At 47.0% G+C, this 17,458-nt stretch overlaps 1 protein-coding gene across 1 annotated transcript; it reads left to right on the top strand.

Moving 5' to 3' along the window:
• The first annotated feature begins 14,771 nt into the window (after positions 1 to 14,771).
• Positions 14,772 to 17,223, top strand: klf2b (Kruppel like factor 2b). The gene is made up of 3 exons (XM_062403690.1): positions 14,772 to 15,111; positions 15,328 to 16,240; positions 16,350 to 17,223. Exons 1-3 carry the CDS (start codon positions 14,938 to 14,940, stop codon positions 16,523 to 16,525), a joined length of 1,263 nt encoding a protein of 420 aa, XP_062259674.1. The 5' UTR covers positions 14,772 to 14,937; the 3' UTR covers positions 16,526 to 17,223.
• The last annotated feature ends 235 nt before the right edge of the window (positions 17,224 to 17,458 follow it).

Below are 17,458 nucleotides of genomic sequence, written 5' to 3'. Positions count from 1 at the left end.
TGTAGAAGCATTTTATAATCTAATCATGCATCTATGTAAAATCCTCATCCGACACGTAGTAACTACAGCTGTCAGATACATGTATTTCATGTGATATAGTAGTGAAGTATAAAGTACTATGAAATGGAAATACTCTAGTGAAGAACACAGTAGATGCACCCAGTTTCCACCATTGCTGTGCACCACACAAACACATGTACACAATGAATACACACGCACACACACACCTCTCCCCATCACCAGCGTCACTTTTTCCGCCATGGAGGCCTCAAAGGTCAGAGAAACACTGGCAGTGTTTCAACAACCCCCCCCTTGCTTGTCTGCTCCTCTGCAGGCCGCACATTTACTATCAACAGGAAACATCTTTCACGGCAAAGGAAGTGTTACTCTCTAATTGGCCTGATGTGATTCAATGACCAGGCCGCTCTCGGCCAATGGGAGGGGGCTTATTTTAGGAGGAGGTATAAAGGGGAACAAGTGTCCTTCCAGAAAGCGCAGACGACACGAGGTTCTCACAGCGACTGCATGGCGCGGGCACTCGGCTCCACTTCTGCAAAGTTGCGAGGACTGTAAACGGAGGCATTAGTAAGCACATCTGGTTTCATTGTTGTTTCATGGATCCCATAACACATCACAAAACCACAGTCTAAGCAAAAAGAAGATGGGGGGGGAACCCAGATTGCAAAAAAATATATAAAAAACTGATGATTATGATTCTCCCGTCATGAACGATGAATTCAATCCAAACTTTATACGCAGGTTGAAATACGCTCAATGGGCTCAGAAGCATGTGATGTATCAAACCATGAATCACACGGGGGCCAACAGGCGAGTGGAGGTGAAGAGGAAAGTCCCATTACGAGGGATTTACTGGGAGCTTTTTTCACATTTGGAGCTCGGCCCTTGTGACGGAGCAGTTGCCCCCCTCAGATGCCACCGATGCCACAGTCATTTTTTTTTACCCCGCAAATTCCTGAAGGCGACTGTTCTTGCCAACTTTGACTTTTTCTTTTTTTTCTTCTCCTTCGGTGGAGGCATGAGAGCAGAGCCAAAAATATCATTCCACAGAGGGGGTGACATGAGAGGAGAGCGGGCCCTGTGACGGAGTTCCCTGATTAGTGAGTTGCCTCACGGAGACAAAGGGCCTCTGAAATCACAGGAAACAGAACAATCAAAGAGCCCGGCGCACACATTCCAAGAAAAGCAACGCGTCCCACGAAAACACAACGTGATGCAGGACATCGCTGCGTCTCAAACATCTGATGAAAGCTTCGGCCGAGCCAGTGCGAATGAAACACGGCGGCGAGAGAGTGACACCGAGGCCGGAGCAGAGAAATCAGACGCTATGTGGGACCGGTGTTCCAGCTCGGGTGTAAGTCCTTTATGGATAAGAACAGATCCTAATTATAACCTCGGTTTCATAACCTCCCTGACAGGTATTTTCATACCCTCGGAATAGCAAAACCTCCAGACCCTCAGAAATGTGGCTTCCCCCATCCCCCCCACCCCCCCAACAACACACCACAGTGGCCGGCTCTGCTTCCCCCCCGTGATCCATCAGATCCCGGCCCGCATGGACTCAGGAAATAACTGGCTCCTTCCCCTTCTCCAAAATGGCAGCTCTGTTTCCGCAGCATCGGTTTGCTGGATTAGAACAATTCCCCCACCAGCCCATAATTTGTGGGATTCTCATAGCGCGACACACCCTGCCATGTATTTCTATTATAACTCCATTTTTGTCCCGGTATGAGGATATTTCAGGACGCGGGAGGACGTATTATCTGATTTGGGGTGAGGGACCCTTTGGGGTTTTGGGGTTACCGGCTTGGCGGAGGAGCTCCTCGTGTCTCGAGCGTCTCCGATTGCTCCTCAGTTGTTCGCTGAGCAGGTAACAGCAGGGTTGGCTGGAACAGACCTTCAATGTGGTCGCACAAATTCTAGGTCAAGTTCGAGATGAAGGGGATCTATTTTCAGCCCAAAAGAAAAAGAAGCTGCTGTTTATCTGTGTGCGTGGAGCCAGTGGGGAACCTCTTCCTCCACAGCTCGGGCCCACTTCTCTAATTTGCGGTGCCTGTGCTGATACCTATGTGATGCAGCTGCGAGATTATCTGTTCTCTTTTTTTCTGCTCTGAGGTTGGTTTGTTTTTCATACAACCAATTTGTTTACCAACTAGAAGAGTGCTCAGCAGAGCATACAACCCAACAGGCCCCTTATGAAACCACATTTAAATTCACTAGATTTCTTATCTGGATCTGAACTGAAACTCACAAATATCAGTCGTAAACATGTGGGGCTTTATCCATTAGCTAATCTCTGAGAGGAATTGAAATGTTGATAGTATCCTTTTTCTTTTAATGTTAAGTAAATTGAAAACTAACCAAAGTTTAAAGTGTTCTTCCTTGGGTCATGACCCCTCCCACCCCTCCATGTAATTTCATGGAAATCGGTTGAGTGTTGTTTTTGCATAATCCTGTTTACCATCTAACAAACCAACAAACAAACAGATGTGAAAACATGGCGGTGTTGAGGCAACAACAACCTCGACAGTGAGTTTCCATGTATTTCTGCTGGATTATAAACACAAGTTGTGTTGTGAGTCGCAGAGAACAGAACAAGTTGTGAGTCCCTTCCCTGTGTTTCCTGTCCAGCAGTGGATCAGTCAGGCCTGAGCGACGCAATGGGGCAGGGGCGAGAAAATGTCAGATGAGTATAAATCTTAACACGGTTCGACCTCGGAGTCTGCGAAAACAAATCAGGGGCCAGCAGTTCCCTTTGGCTCGCTCGCAGCCGCACTTTATATACACAACTGGCGGACATGTGTTGCTGTTAATCTCTGATTTGAGAGACAACATTCGACAATGTGCTGCGTGAGGTCCGAGCCGCCGAGGCCGAGCGCAGGCCGAGCACAAAGGGGAGATGAAGAGATCCAGAGACAACGTGAACACACAATCTCATTTTTCATCCGCGGCTTAAAAAGGAGCAGGGAGATTAGAGCGTGAGTGACGAGAGGCGGGTGACACATCGGTTTCCAACGAAGACGCTTCAACACATGTCATGTCATAATGTGTTGCTTGATTCATTCCATCACACCATGCTCCATTAACGCAACGACATTCACACATGAAACTGCACAATGCACGAGAAACTGCACATGCACACGGGCGCAGATCCGAACGTTAGCGGTGCACTCCTGCCAAAAATGTCTGATACAGAGCGTTTTGCAGAAACACGTCGAGGAGAGAGGAGCCGTGATTGTTCATCGACAAACATGCAAGCCACCCCAGGGTGCATGAACCCACAACACACAAACGCTCACGCACACCAAACACACACTTCAGGAAACGATGGCCAAACTGTGAGAAGATTCACTGTTCGAAAAACAGGAAGTGGTTACCAGCTGCATTAAACCAGAGGAGGCTGTAATACTGACTCTGAAAATACACTGACGACCTACTATGTGACTTGTGCAAAGCAGAACCGAGAGAGCAGTTTCACCACCTCCTTACGACTACACTTTTTTTATTCAAGACACAGATGAATGTTCAAACGAACGCGTTATTCAAGGGGAACTCATTTGCGCTGGAATGCAGTTCCTCAAAGAAGCTGCCCTTTTCTCATTAGAAAGTTGTTTTCGCTCACATGCATTCGGGCCTCTGTCAAAGAGCATCTCGATCCCAGGAACAAAAGAATGTCTGAACTGCATAATATGCCAGGCAGGTAGATTAGCAAAGGCTTATTCTACCTTCCCAGTGTCTGTGCCTCAGGTTAAACAGAGCAGCTGCGTTTTGAGAATGTCACCCGGAGCTGCAGGCTTCTCCTTCCAGATGAGAACACATGCATTTTTTTATGGATCAAGCGTGTTTACCCCCCCTCAGCCCACCGCAGGTTGAAGTGCACGACCCGCGCTGCTGCAGGGAAGTGTCCGGGCACGCCGGCAGTGGCCAGGGCTCAGATGGGAACAAAAACCCAGGGAGGGCATTAATTGAGAGTGGGGAGTCATCAGCTGAGCCGCTTGAGGCAGCAGGTGTGACAGGCCGCCGCGAGAAAACAGGTTCTGACGGTTGAGCTGAGCCTGCAAACAAGATGGGCCTGATAAGCGCCTAAGTGGAGATCAGGTGAGTTTTAAAGTGGCCAGTCAAGGTTGAGAGGGCCGGGACCTCAAACCCTCCAGAGGTCCTGGACTCAGAGAATCGGCCACTTTGACTTTTGACCCCCCCTAGGAGGACGCCTCAGAGACGTGGGGACAGGGCTCAGATGTCGAGGAGGGAGAGGTCGCTCTGTGAGAGCAACACAACGTTGCTAAGCACTGTGTGTGTGTGTGTGTGTGTGTGTGTGCAGCGTGTTACTCACTATTCACAATGCGATCACATATTTTGCAAACAGTGGGTTGATGAATAAGAGGCTCGCTCATGCAACGCCACGGTGCGGTTGCGTCAGCTGTCCCTCGCTGCAGTCACAGCCCCGGCCGATCCCTGACCCTGACGTGTCGCTGGAGCACCATCGCCACGCACCGGCTAATTATACAGTCCTGGAATCAGCATCACTCCCATGTCAGATGGAGTCATCCTACTTTAGATTTCATCCGTGCCCTTAGTTCAGCTCCCCCCTCCCTCCCCCAGGATCTGAGCCATGATAAGAACCAGTCCCCGTCTATTTTCTTCCCCCCCAACCCCCACAGAAAGCCCCATAAATTACAGCCTGATCAATGGTGGGCCCCCATTCAGGAAGCGAGTGGCGAGGAACTGATGATACGAGAGATACAGGTTATTAAAGAGCAGCGGGAAGGAGGGGGGGGGGGGGGAGGGGGTTTGAAGTTAACCAGTCGAGTGAGGCCCCTGAGCCGTTGCACTGGGTTAATTATACCTTAGTTGAAGTGTTAAGTACAAGAGTAACCTGCGCTTTGGAGCCATTTATTGAAGCCAGGTGTGGTGAATAAATCAATTAGGTCCGAGGCTTCAGAAGCCATTTGGCCCGTTCAGTCCCCAGCCCCCCCCCCCCCCCCCCCCCCCCCCCCCCCGCCGCACACGACAGGACTTCACCTCCTGACCGATTTAAAAAAAAGACTTCATGACAGATTGAACTGATTTTAATAGAAAAACCAAGACAGCACACACTGGAGGATTTGGCCAGAGACTTGATATATCTCACAGAAACTTCTTCTTCTTCTTCTAGAAACAACTTTTAGGTGCATCAACGAGAATAGAATCGTTTTATTGAACCTGGAAAACAATCATGGAGGAGGACATGATGTTGTGAGTTCTGTTTTGCAGAGAAAAAACAAATAACTGAATAGAAGTGTGCATGTTATCATGGCCGGATTATACGTTTCATGTAACAAGTCTGATATTGAGGATGCAAGCTGGGTGCTCTCACTTGATCGCTCATATTAAGATAAAGAATAGATTTACATTTTGCTCACTTTATGACTGGACCCTCGGATTAACTCCACGTTTCACTCAGTTCTAAAATAAAATGAATTCAAAATTATATAAATGAAATTACACATCTAAAATGGCATAAAAACTAACTACACACACAAAGACTTATTTATGGTTTTCAGTCATCGTCTTCCTCCTCTTGTAAATCCCTCACACTTCAGGATTATTTGGGCAGATGATCGGAACCTCCTGCGCCCCCACGATTTGTCGCAAGGGGAAGATCGGGTGTAAAATCTGCCCGATCATCCTCCAGCGTGCAGCAGCCTTTAATGCTGAGCACTGTGCGGTTATTTAAAAATTCTGTTACAGCAGTAACCCACCATGCAAATCCTCCAACTGTTGACAGCGTTATTTTCACATCAGGTTTCATACGTGGATCACACACGGCCACAGAGAGAAACTGCAGAAAGCTGAAGAGGAAACCGACGTGTGGCTCGTCAAACCACTCTCTCCGTTGAGGTAGCACACTTTTTGCAGTGGTGTGGAGCCGCTCTTTGCACCGTGGACCCACCTGGTTAGCAGACAAAACCACACTTCTAACACCAGTTCCTGTCAGCAGCCTCAGAGTGAAACAGCGACACATCAGAATCTGAAAGCGACACGTGCCAAATTGTCGTCGAGCACCGGATCTCGTTTGCTCGTCGACCACAGATCACTATCGTCGTTGCCTTTTTGCAACCGAACCCTGAAATCAAAATTACTCAGTAGCAGATACACACCCTCCACACCTGAACACTCCCTGTAACTGCTCCAACTGTCCAACGTACGAAAAAACACAGATTTTCTGCAGTTGTTGCACCCTGAAATCCCCATCTTGACTTTTCTTGGAAAATACAGTTTAAATATTACACGTTGCAAAACAGAAATGAAGTGATACTGAGGGAACTACACCAGAAAGCATCCGTCAGCATCTTTCCTCACCCCTCACCCGCTTAGAGAGCGGCAGGGTTCTTTATGGCAGTTTGACTCTGGGTTAATGTCCCTGTGCTCCTTTGAGATAACATCTGCAATGTGCAGAGAAACATGTCCGACCCCCAAAGAGCCACGGCTCGAGGAGTTTGTCCGCTCACTGGAGGCTGGACGGCTTGCAGGTAAATTCATGACCCCCCCCCCCCCCCCAGAGGAAAACAGACTTCACCGGAGTGGATTTGAGTTTCTGTCACTTCTCTCACCAGGGCTGATAAATCCAGGAGAATAATCAAATTCCAAATCGGTGGCTGTATGAATGTGTTTTCTTTATTCAATTGGAAAACAGGTTTAAAACTAGATTTAAATAAACTACTAATCTTCTTAAAGACCTCATTGCAAAGTGGTCCTGGGCTCTAATCTAGATGATTGTCTTTGTTACTATACTTTACTGACTTAACAAACAATATTTCTGTGCCTGTACAGCGTTAAAGCAGCAATAGTCAATATTTCAAACACTATGATGCATCTTCTGACATTTATCAGCCACATCTCCAGCTTTATGTGGCTTTAAAAGAGCTTTATATCAAATGTCACCTCCTCTGACCTGCAACTTAGGGCAGAGGAGGTCAAAGTATTATTTCCCTTTGGAACTGGTAAAGAACAAAACCGGGGCTAAATCAGAGCGATTACTGTATTTACATTCACTACACAACTATAAATCCAATTGAATGATAATGTTGATCCATAACAACTTGTTAAATACACAATATCATCTAGATAAGAGTGTTGTGTTCCCAGCTTTCTTCTGCTTGGAGTCTTGGATTGGACTCTACGGCTGAACGCTAACTGGACTTCCTCCCTCGTCTTGAACACAGCCTCTCTGTTGCAAGCAGACGATTGAGAAACTTTTAAAAAGCTCTCTGAGGAACCCTCGTATACATCAGCTGTTTTTTTACAGGCGAGGTAGAACGACACGTACACTGAGCTTCATGTGTAAAACCAGCGTAGTGGTCCTGCGTCACATTCAGTGTCAGGTTTCCACTCACTGACACAGGCGCATCCCGACCTTTTGACCCTCCAGCCGATGACCCATCACTGCCTCCCACTGGATTTCACACACGACAAATGACACTCGCTGTGACCTTTCATCAGTTTCCCCATCACGTCTCCGCCCGCAGTCACTGCAAAACAACTCAGCAATAAAGCCCTGACCGCTTGGGGCCCGAGAATGACATCAGCCTTTGGCCCTTTAAGAGGCCTGCACCCCTTCAATGTCATCCATTTAGCCTCAAACACAACCCTGCTCACGGGTACAGGATCAATATCCACTCTCTGAAAGAGCGGGGTTCACTGGAAACAGGCGAGTGCACTCAAGGAATCGTAACCAGGTGCAGGGGAGGAAATACCTGGAGCATTCCGCTGCAGGAATGTTTTTATTAGCCCTTTTTTACAAATGTCGCCATTTCGAGGTGTGTACACTATAAAGTGCACTGCAGGCTGGATCACTCAATCAACCCGAGCGCGGCTTCAATGGGTAACCTGTGTCGGGGCCGGGGTTATGCTATTTGAACAGCTGGCACAGTTTAGTTCGGCATGTTCAAATGTGCACCGGTGTGAGGCTGCCGTACCACACTGAGGGAAAAAACACAGCCCCCCCCCCCCCCCCCTGCTTTCAGCTGGATAGACTCTACTTTATACAGTGTCATCAAAGTGTTGCTCCAACAGTGGAGCTCACATGCCGACACTGGACGGGTCAGAAAATGCAAAACAAAACGGAAAAAGGCCGAATTATGTTTTAATCGACAGCTCAGTACACTCATTTTCAACACAAACTCTTGTTCATATATACATATTGTATATATACAGCACATATAGATTAAACTCACAAGATACAGTGTGTTACTTACTGCTTTCAGACTCACACTGAACTCCGGACAGTTTCCTGAAAATTTCCAGAGGGGCTGAATGTGGGTACGCATATGTTACGGCCATTTTCTGGAAATGTTCCTGCCAGACCCCGGGTGACACCTCTGGAAAGTGTAGGAGTGGGAAACTCGGGAGTATATACGACTCAAGGAGAAAATGAGACATAACAAAAAAACGAACTTGTATTTCACAACCAGCTCTTTGAATCATCAAGTGTCCAAACGGCCGGGCTGAAAACCGTCCTGTACTTTCCGAGCGGCCACTCGAAGCCCCTGCGCTCCTGCCCCATTCTCATCTATCACATAAAAAGAACCTTTCTTTGCACTTTGGAGAGAAAAAACATTTTCACAGTCAGAGAAGCCGCGTGTGTGTGAGTGTGTGTGTGTGTGTGTGAGTGTGTGTGTGTGTGCTGTGATGAGTGGGACCAGTATGATTCCTGGTGTTAACAGCTAATAAATTGGGGGCCCATCCCCCCGGTGCTCTACTGGCTCAATTATATCCACATGTAGCCATTATTCGTGCCATGTTAGCCCGAGTGGGCTGCATATTTTGAAAAGGTGGGTTTCCATAACACTTGCTGAAAGCTGCGTTGGTTGTCCAGACACATGTTTGGGTTCTGTGGAAGCCAGACGCTTGCTGTTTTAATGCAGAGGTGCTGTGGAACGCAGCGTGGACCCAGTGTGGAGCCTTTGTTTTCCAAAGCCTCACCACAGCTATGTGTGTGCGATAAACAGGTTTACTACCTGGATAAAGTCACAAACCTTTAAAACTTTTCTCGCTAAAAAACTAGAATGGAGGAGTTCTTGATTTCACCACATTGTCAATCGTTTTTTTTTTTCAACACAACACAACTGACGTGGCAATTTAAATTCGGGGTATTTGCCTAAAAGGAATCGAAGCAAACGAGAAGCAATTAAGGTTCAGAAGTTGTTGGAACTGTTTTAGAGACGTGATGACATTTTCACCTCAGTCTGTTTGTTCGTTGCTTTGTTTGTTTGTTTGTTTGTAAGTTGTGTTTGTACTGTTTCAGGATTTGCATTATTTTCTCGGGGAAAAGTCGAATAAGTTGACTTAAGGATTTAATCATCCACATAATTTTACTACATTCTATTCGTGTGAATTTATTATTTTCTTGTATTTTGCACTGTGTCTGCTTTTATTGTACAACACTTCTTATCTGCGTGTTTTTATATATGTGCTATATTCACAAAACATTTGTTACCACACTCAATAAAAACACACATTTCTAACTAAAAATATATCCAAAATATTGAAGCCATGTTTTGTGTGGTTGACGCCGATCACCTGGATTCTGAGTCGGTTTCTATGATTTCTCCGGTATCGACTCTTTTCGACTTTACATCCCCACAATGTAAACAAGCCCCGGCAGTGTCATGCAACACATTATTCAAATGAGCGCTGTGTAATTAACTGTTGTATATACTGCAGGTCGGTGGGCCGCTCTGTTTGGTGACAGTTATCCTCAACAGTGAAACTCAACTGCTCTGTAGTTATGTTAATTCCCTGGAGATACTGTGTTGAATGCCTCTCAGCAGGTATGACTGCGTTCTCCCCGTTTCTCTTAAACCGACGTTTGAGGCCTTTTCTTGAAATTGGAGTGGGACTGGAGCCAGCTCTTTGAATGTCACTCCGGCGACGCGTGCCAACCTTTTCTGCCGAAACATTTCTCTTCCCCCTCCGTCTTTTTTTCCAAATAGGGGGGATGGCGAGCCTCAATGGTATCATTCTTTGATTCTGTTTGAATCTGGCCGCGTGTGAGCAGGAAAAGGAGCCAAAACGTGCTTCCTGAGTGGTCCGGGGGGGAAACGCTGTAATAAGCAAGGGGGCGGGTGGTTAAAAATAACCGAGCTATATAAGCCCAGAGCAGGATCCCACTCACTCTCAAACTCTCAGTGGCTCTGGCTGGGCCGGGACGTCCCGAGCAGGCCCCGCTGCCTCTCACACTCAGACACACTTTTTCCAGGGAAGTTGTTGGAGCGAGCCACACGAGGCAGAGCCGATGTGTCCAGATCCCCACCGCACTGACGGAACACTTACAGACACGATGCAATCCCTGTTCTCATGTCCCTGACAGCTCAATAACAACTCGTAGGGGACAACACAGGAGCCCATCATGGAGAATATGAGACGTGTACAATGAACTAACCCGATCTATTGAGGTGAAAGTCTCTGAAGACTCACTGTTAACATGTCGAAGGAAAGATGTGCTGTTTGTTTGTCTGTCAACAATAAAGACTGAGGTGTTGACATGCAAACACTGAAGGCCAGGACTCTAGTGTAACATGTAGCTATGAGTGAAGGGAGGATATTGATTCACGTGTTAGGAGTCGTGCTGCTCTACCTTCTCTCAGATTTGTATTGAGTCCTTTGTGTGTTGGTCGATCCCTCTTGTTTCTTCTTTCTGTTTCAGTGGGGAGTCAATTTTCTGATTTACATAATTAATGTAATATTTCAAAATGAGAGGAGAATAATGGAATCTCAACATCACTGTTATGAGTAATAACATAGGAAAGTTTCCGTAGAAGAGTCATTTGATATTTGATAAAAGTTAGACTCATTGTTGCTGGTGTAAGAACATGTCATCAACTTTGTGACTCGTTGACAAAACAACAAAAAAACACAAAAGACGGCCACACAATCTTTGTGGTTGTGAAATGAAAAGTTGCCTAATGGCGAATCTATTGTGTAAATCACAATTCAGGGAAGGAGATTCTCAGAAGGCCTCTGAGGAAACGCTGCTCATCCAGGAGCAGGTAACTCGCTGGTTCCTCCTCGGCTCACCAGGGGCTGCAGGCCGGGGGACTGGGGTCTGACTTCAGGACACAGGGTCAAGCACCTGAGGAGGACGCTGCATCCAGACCAGCTCCAAGTGTCCGTCCTGCTGTGGACCTTCTGACCTCTGTGTGGACGGGGATCCTACAGGAATCCATCAAGGCCCACTTCTTTATGGACGCCTCACAGATCCCCTTGACTTAAACTGAGAAATGTGTTCTGCAGTCAGAGGCGTCCCACCCCATCCCAAGTGAGGCCCAATTTGCCCCGAGATGAAATTCTCTCGTCGGGTACGTACACTTCTCCACAGGAAGTGACGGATCAGAATGAAACACAAACCTGCCGCTTCAACGTCATGCGAATTAGGGAGTTCTCCCTCCCGAGGAAACACCCGAGCTGCCAGCTCCAGCTCTCCTGCTCCGTCTGCCCCTCTCCCCTCTTCACAGAGCTCTGCACGCTGCGAGCGGTTTCACATGATCTCATTTTACTCAAGTGCAAAAGGCTTCGTTCCTCTCTGGCTGACATCCGAATCCGCCAGGTGCAGGATTGTCTAGTAAAAAGTCTTCACGCAGTTCTGTTGCAAATGTCCTGTTAACCTGGTCCGGTTGCATCACGACGTTTCACTGAGTGTGTGAGCAAATAATGGATAAACCAGCTGTGAGGAACTTCCCTTGTAGGGTAGAGTTCTGCTCAGTGGCTTTTGGTTTGTGGTAGTAAAAGTAAAAGTTGATAAATAAAGAATATTGTGTGATAGGGTTGATTTATTTGTGTTGTAGTTAAATTCAGGTCGAAACGAACATCTCTACAGACCTCAGACACAGCCAACTTGACACCAGAGTGCCAACAAATTAAAAATTAAAACCCCAACAAAGTTTAAAACGGAGTTCAAGTCACTGAGGTTATGAAAAGTTCAGTGACAGTGACCAAATTAAGTTCCTTATATTAAAACTTTGGACCATGACAAAGCTTCAGGGCACCTGAGTGTAAACAGGGAAGTGAAAGAGCTCTCACTTTTCTCTGGAAGCCGAGCAGAGGAGGAGGCGCTGCACGGAGCAGGGGTCAGAGCGGGCGGTCAGGGGTTCACACATCAGGCCGGCTGCTCGGCTGCCACTAAAAACACACTTCCTCTCCAGGCCCTTACTGGACTGCTGCCGCGTGACGCACTTTCCACCGAACACCCCGTGCAGATCAGGGATCAGGAAGGGGAAAGCTCACAGCTGCACTGACAGGGCTGCTCTCTGGTCAGCGTGGACATGACAGTGTGATGAGAGCTGATGCGTCTCCTCAAACATTCATTACACTTACTGGGTGTGTGTGTGTCTCTCTGGGGATTCAGATGAAAGAGTGTGTGTTGTAGGTGTGTGCAGAACACAGTGTTTTAATCAGTGGTTATTAAAACACTTCCACTCACATGCTGACGTCCTTGTACTGTAACCACTGTTCCCACTTTGTACTCTGACTCCGCTCTTTTTCAGCAGGGGATCATATGATGCTGCTATGACGTGAATACTTGATGAATCTCAGACATAGAATCCAAGATATAACATTTTAAAGTGGGGTGCTTTTGTTTGTTGGTGTTTGTTTGATTGTAAGCAAGGCTAAACAAAAACTACTGAATGGATTTCCACAGGACTTGGTGGATGAGCTTGGGGTCGGGGGAAAAAACCTTTAAGTTTCTGTGAGGATCCAGGATTTTTTTTTCACTCTCTTTAACCTTGTGAGATTTCTCAACATCTTCACCATTCTTCAAGGAAAACAACCAGGCACATTTACAGGGTGTGAAATTTGGGCCTTGGCGGAGGTATGGAATCCAAGTGCGGCTCCAGTCTCTCCAAGTTATAAAAAGACAAGTAAACACCTTAACTATTTCGCTTTTTACACATATTAAATATATACATTAGTTGTTTGTCACTTTACTTCTCTCATGTTTTGTGTAAATTACTATTTACATGTGAAAATCATCAGTTATAATGATCTAATAGTAAAACAGGCTGTACTCTCTGCATAATAAGTACTTTTGACATTTCAAGTAAAGTTTGCTGATATTGCTCGAAGAAACTTTTGAATCAAATACCTTTGTTTTCAATGGAATGTTATTATATTCACATTGTGGCATCGCTACTTATCTCATGAGCCAAGAAGCTGATGACTGGGACATTTAAATAAACTGAAATCAGGGAAAACCTTGGATTGAGGTCCCTTTATGTGTTTTATGTATTTATTGGGTATTTTCACAAGGATTTCCTTGTGTTATATAAATGATGTGTTCTTTATGGACCATCAGATCTCTTTAATATTCATAAATATGACATGTCCACATTCCTGTTTTTCATTAGTCTCATATTCATTATCTTTTGTTGGATTTTAAACTTTTCTTTAAATCAATTTGCTTTTCAGGACATAACCTTTAATTCCATTGTACTGTAATGAGTCTACAGACATTCTATTGTATTCTCAATCAAAATTCAAGTTCAGGTGAGTGATGTCACGTCAAGAAACAATATGATCTAAGTGTTATTTAAGGCTTTAGAGTCACAATTAACCTTCTGACCCCTGGAGCCAGAGGGTCCCTGCAGAGAAAACCCCTCCACGTCAGAAACTAGACCCGCGCAGACGACACATTAACCAGGAGGCGGCTGAGTTGTGGTGTAAATGTGGCTCCTGCAGTCCACACACACTGGCCGTCATTTACACCTGAATGGGACGTTACCTGGAATCATGTTTACATCACGACTGGCGCAGGGAGCGCTGCAGAAGACGGGGGCCGAGCAAACCGCCCCGAGACGAGCCTCATGGCGCCTGTTTGGACAAGCCCGCTGTGGAGGAACAAAAACCCGTCCTCCATTAATGATAATGAGGCGAGAGCGAGACGCGTCCAACAGGTGGAGGCACACACACAAACACACGCACACACAAACACACACACGCACACCCACACCCACATACACACACGCACACACGCATACTTACTCACTCACTCTCACACACAAACAGGTTTGCAAAGCCCTCCTTATTAAGATAATTGATATTAATTCGAATTAACATCTTGTTTCTATTGACGTCTATGCATCTTCAATCTCTAACTTAATCGTGACTAGTTCATGTCTAACCTTAAACTTTATAACTACAATTCACATGTAGCACACACGCACACACACACAGCAGTGATTATCTTAGACATCTTTATATATCCGGAATTGTTAGGATCATGCATTTAATATACAGAGGTTGTATAGACTCAGATCTGAAGGTATAAATGAAGCGAGTGCTGTAGAGTCATTATCATGAAGGTAAAGAAACAAACTGGAAACTGACAAATAAAACCAAGTGGAGATTCAATGAAATCAACTGATCCTGACTGTTATGCTTCTTATTCAACGTGTTTCCTGACCCACTGCTCTGAGTTGTATATATTAATGTGTATATATTAATATGTATCCGTGCTGATGATCAACAGGGGCCCCGGCAGCATTCATATGAACTTATTAAAGCCGCTTCATGGCCTCGGGAGCTCTCCTGTCATTAAACTCTTGTTCTATTTCACCACGTTACGTAAGAATGTACGGTTGCTATATCACCCGTGTGTTTGTGATTTGACTGCAACTTGTTTCCAGCCGCGGCTCAGGTTGGTCTGTGCGTGGCGTGCGTCAGCGTGCGGGGGAGGGCCCGCGCTTTATAGGCTGCTCTGCGCCTCGGTGCCGGTCACACGGCGCTGCACTGAGCCGAGCTTGCCTGCAGCAGCCACTTTATAAAGAGCTATATTTACCGAACTCTACGTGGTTTCCTGAGCGCTCACAATTGGCCGAGCAAGAACTGCCCGGAGAGTTAAAAGGTCGGAGGACCTCCTACCACTTTTCAAAAACTTTGTTCATGCCTGTGGAGAGACACAGTGAAGCAGCGGGCGCACGGACTCCAGGCGCGCAACCACTCCAAGGACTCCGCGTAACCCAGTTTGATTACACCGACCAGAAGATGGCTTTATCCGGAGTGATGCTGCCGTCGTTCGCCACCTTTACGAACCAAAGAGAGAAACCCTGGGAAAACGTGAGTTAACGATTTGTGTGCTTTGGAATCTGTGGTGAATCAGATTTACTTTATTTGTTTCACCTGTTTTACGCAGTTTGAAACAAGGAATTTGCGTAAAGAAAACTAGATGCACACTTAGTTTATCACATTAAGAGACTAAAAAAATTGTTTGTTATTTTTACTTAAAGTTGTTTTGATCGGCTCAGTGAACTGATGGTGTTTCTTGACTTTCAGCGGTGGAAAGGAGAGATGGACAAACTGGTCTCCAGCAGCTGCTCGATGCTTGAAATGGTACAAAACCTGGACAATCACAGCAAAAAGGACGACGAGGATCTGAGTAATTATCTGGATCTGGATTTTATTCTCGCCAACACGACCGGCTCCGACAGTGGGGCGGAGTACGTGGGCACCGTGGAGCCCAACATGTACACCAGCGGACACTCGGTGCCATCCTACCCGGCAGAAGACCACCGCTCCCCGCCGCCCCCGTACGGCGTCAGCCTCATGACCGAGCTGCTGCGCTCCGAAGGAACCAACAACTATGGCATTACGCGCAACCCCGGCGTTCAGGGGCGGTTTTATGTCAACACTGCACCTTTTCCCCGCCTGGACAACATCAAAGTGGAGCCATCCATGGACGCGTACGGGCCCATCGTGGGCATGGTGCCTCAGAGCTGCAGCAAAATCAAGCAGGAGGGGAACGTTTCGTGCATGATGTCCTTCGAGCAGCCCCGGGTGGCCATCTCCCCGCGGTCAGCCAGCAACATGACGCCGCCGCTCAGCCCCGACGAGCAGGGCGCCTCGGACTGCCAGGCGCAGATGTGCCACTCCATGAACTTCCAGCAGAAGTATCACTCGGCGGTGCCTTTCCCGCACCACCAGCAGGCACCGCAGCTGCACATGTCCTACCACAACCCGCACGGCGCCTTCGGCATGTACGACGAGGGTCTCAGCCTGCAGCCCGGCGCGCAGAGGGTGATGCTCACACCGCCCTCCTCGCCCCTGGAGCTGCTGGAGTCCAAACCCAAGAGAGGCAGACGCACATGGCCGAGGAAGCGCACGGCGTCGCACACCTGCACGTTCGCAGGCTGCGGCAAAACTTACACCAAGAGCTCCCACCTGAAGGCTCACCTCAGGACGCACACCGGTAAGTCACAGCTCACACCCAGCGCCACCAGTCTGACTGTTTCCCTGCACCACAGCCCTGTGTCTCCCTCAGCACATTCTGACCATGTCCCTTCTTTCTGTCCCCGCAGGTGAGAAGCCGTACCACTGCAGCTGGGAGGGCTGCGGCTGGAAGTTCGCCCGTTCCGACGAGCTCACCCGTCATTTCCGAAAACACACCGGACACAGGCCGTTCCAGTGCCACCTGTGCGAGCGAGCCTTCTCCAGGTCCGACCACCTGGCCCTTCACATGAAGAGGCACATGTGAGGGGACCCCCCCATAGGGACCTGGGGTTCAGGGGGGGTTGGGAGGGGGGTTGTTGTTTTTATTGTGATCCAACTGATGTATGTTTTTATTTAAGTTGTTCTCCACATGACCAAAGTCTTTTTTTATATATATATAATATTGAATTTAAAAAAAAAGAAGTTTTAGTGTTATTATTTTCTAATGACGTAGCTGGTACTACTTTGGTTCTATGAAAGCTTTAGAAAAGCTTTGTTTGCTTTAGAGCAGGCAGACCAAGAAGGGGCTGGCCCTGTATATACTACTCTTCCTTGACACAACTGGAATGCGGTGTTTGACACAAGTGCCTCTCTCATGACTGTGCTACTGTAAAAACTCTTCAGTGACAGAAAGACATGGCCACAAAACAGGACATGTCCTCGTCGACGGGAGTGAGATGCACGTGCAGTTGCCAAAAGCGTGTGCAAAGACAATGTTTTATTTAAACTGCCTCAATGTCCAAATGGCCTGAACTGTTTTTGTATTTTATTGCTTCTTCCTGCTCGGAGTCACCTCTGTCTCCTGTGGTGTGAAACTCCCGGATCCAGCCCCTGTGTACACTATCAGGGCTTGATGTCCTGTGCATTATTTTTTACTTAAATTTATAAGAATATGTAAATGGAATTTTATACTGTAAAATGTGTATTTATTGTAAATATTAAAAATCAATGAAATTGAAATGACGTCACAGCTTCGGTCTCTCTCTCTCTCGCTCGTGCTGAGCGACCTCTGGTTCACACCTCGACTTCAATGAACCACATGCGCCCACTGGAAGTTTCATACTCTGCTCACAGCCGCATCGGGTGCAGCGCAGCAAGAACCTGCACACCATCACACCAGTGACAGTAAACGGGTTATACATGCAGCCATTTGTATACACACTTTAATTTTTCAAAATATGGCCACTTGATTTCCACT

Source organism: Platichthys flesus, chromosome 14 (assembly GCF_949316205.1).
Source record: "Platichthys flesus chromosome 14, fPlaFle2.1, whole genome shotgun sequence".
NCBI lineage: Eukaryota > Metazoa > Chordata > Actinopteri > Pleuronectiformes > Pleuronectidae > Platichthys > Platichthys flesus.
The sequence above is the reverse complement of the archived record's forward strand: the minus strand, read 5'-3'. Positions and strand labels throughout refer to the sequence as shown.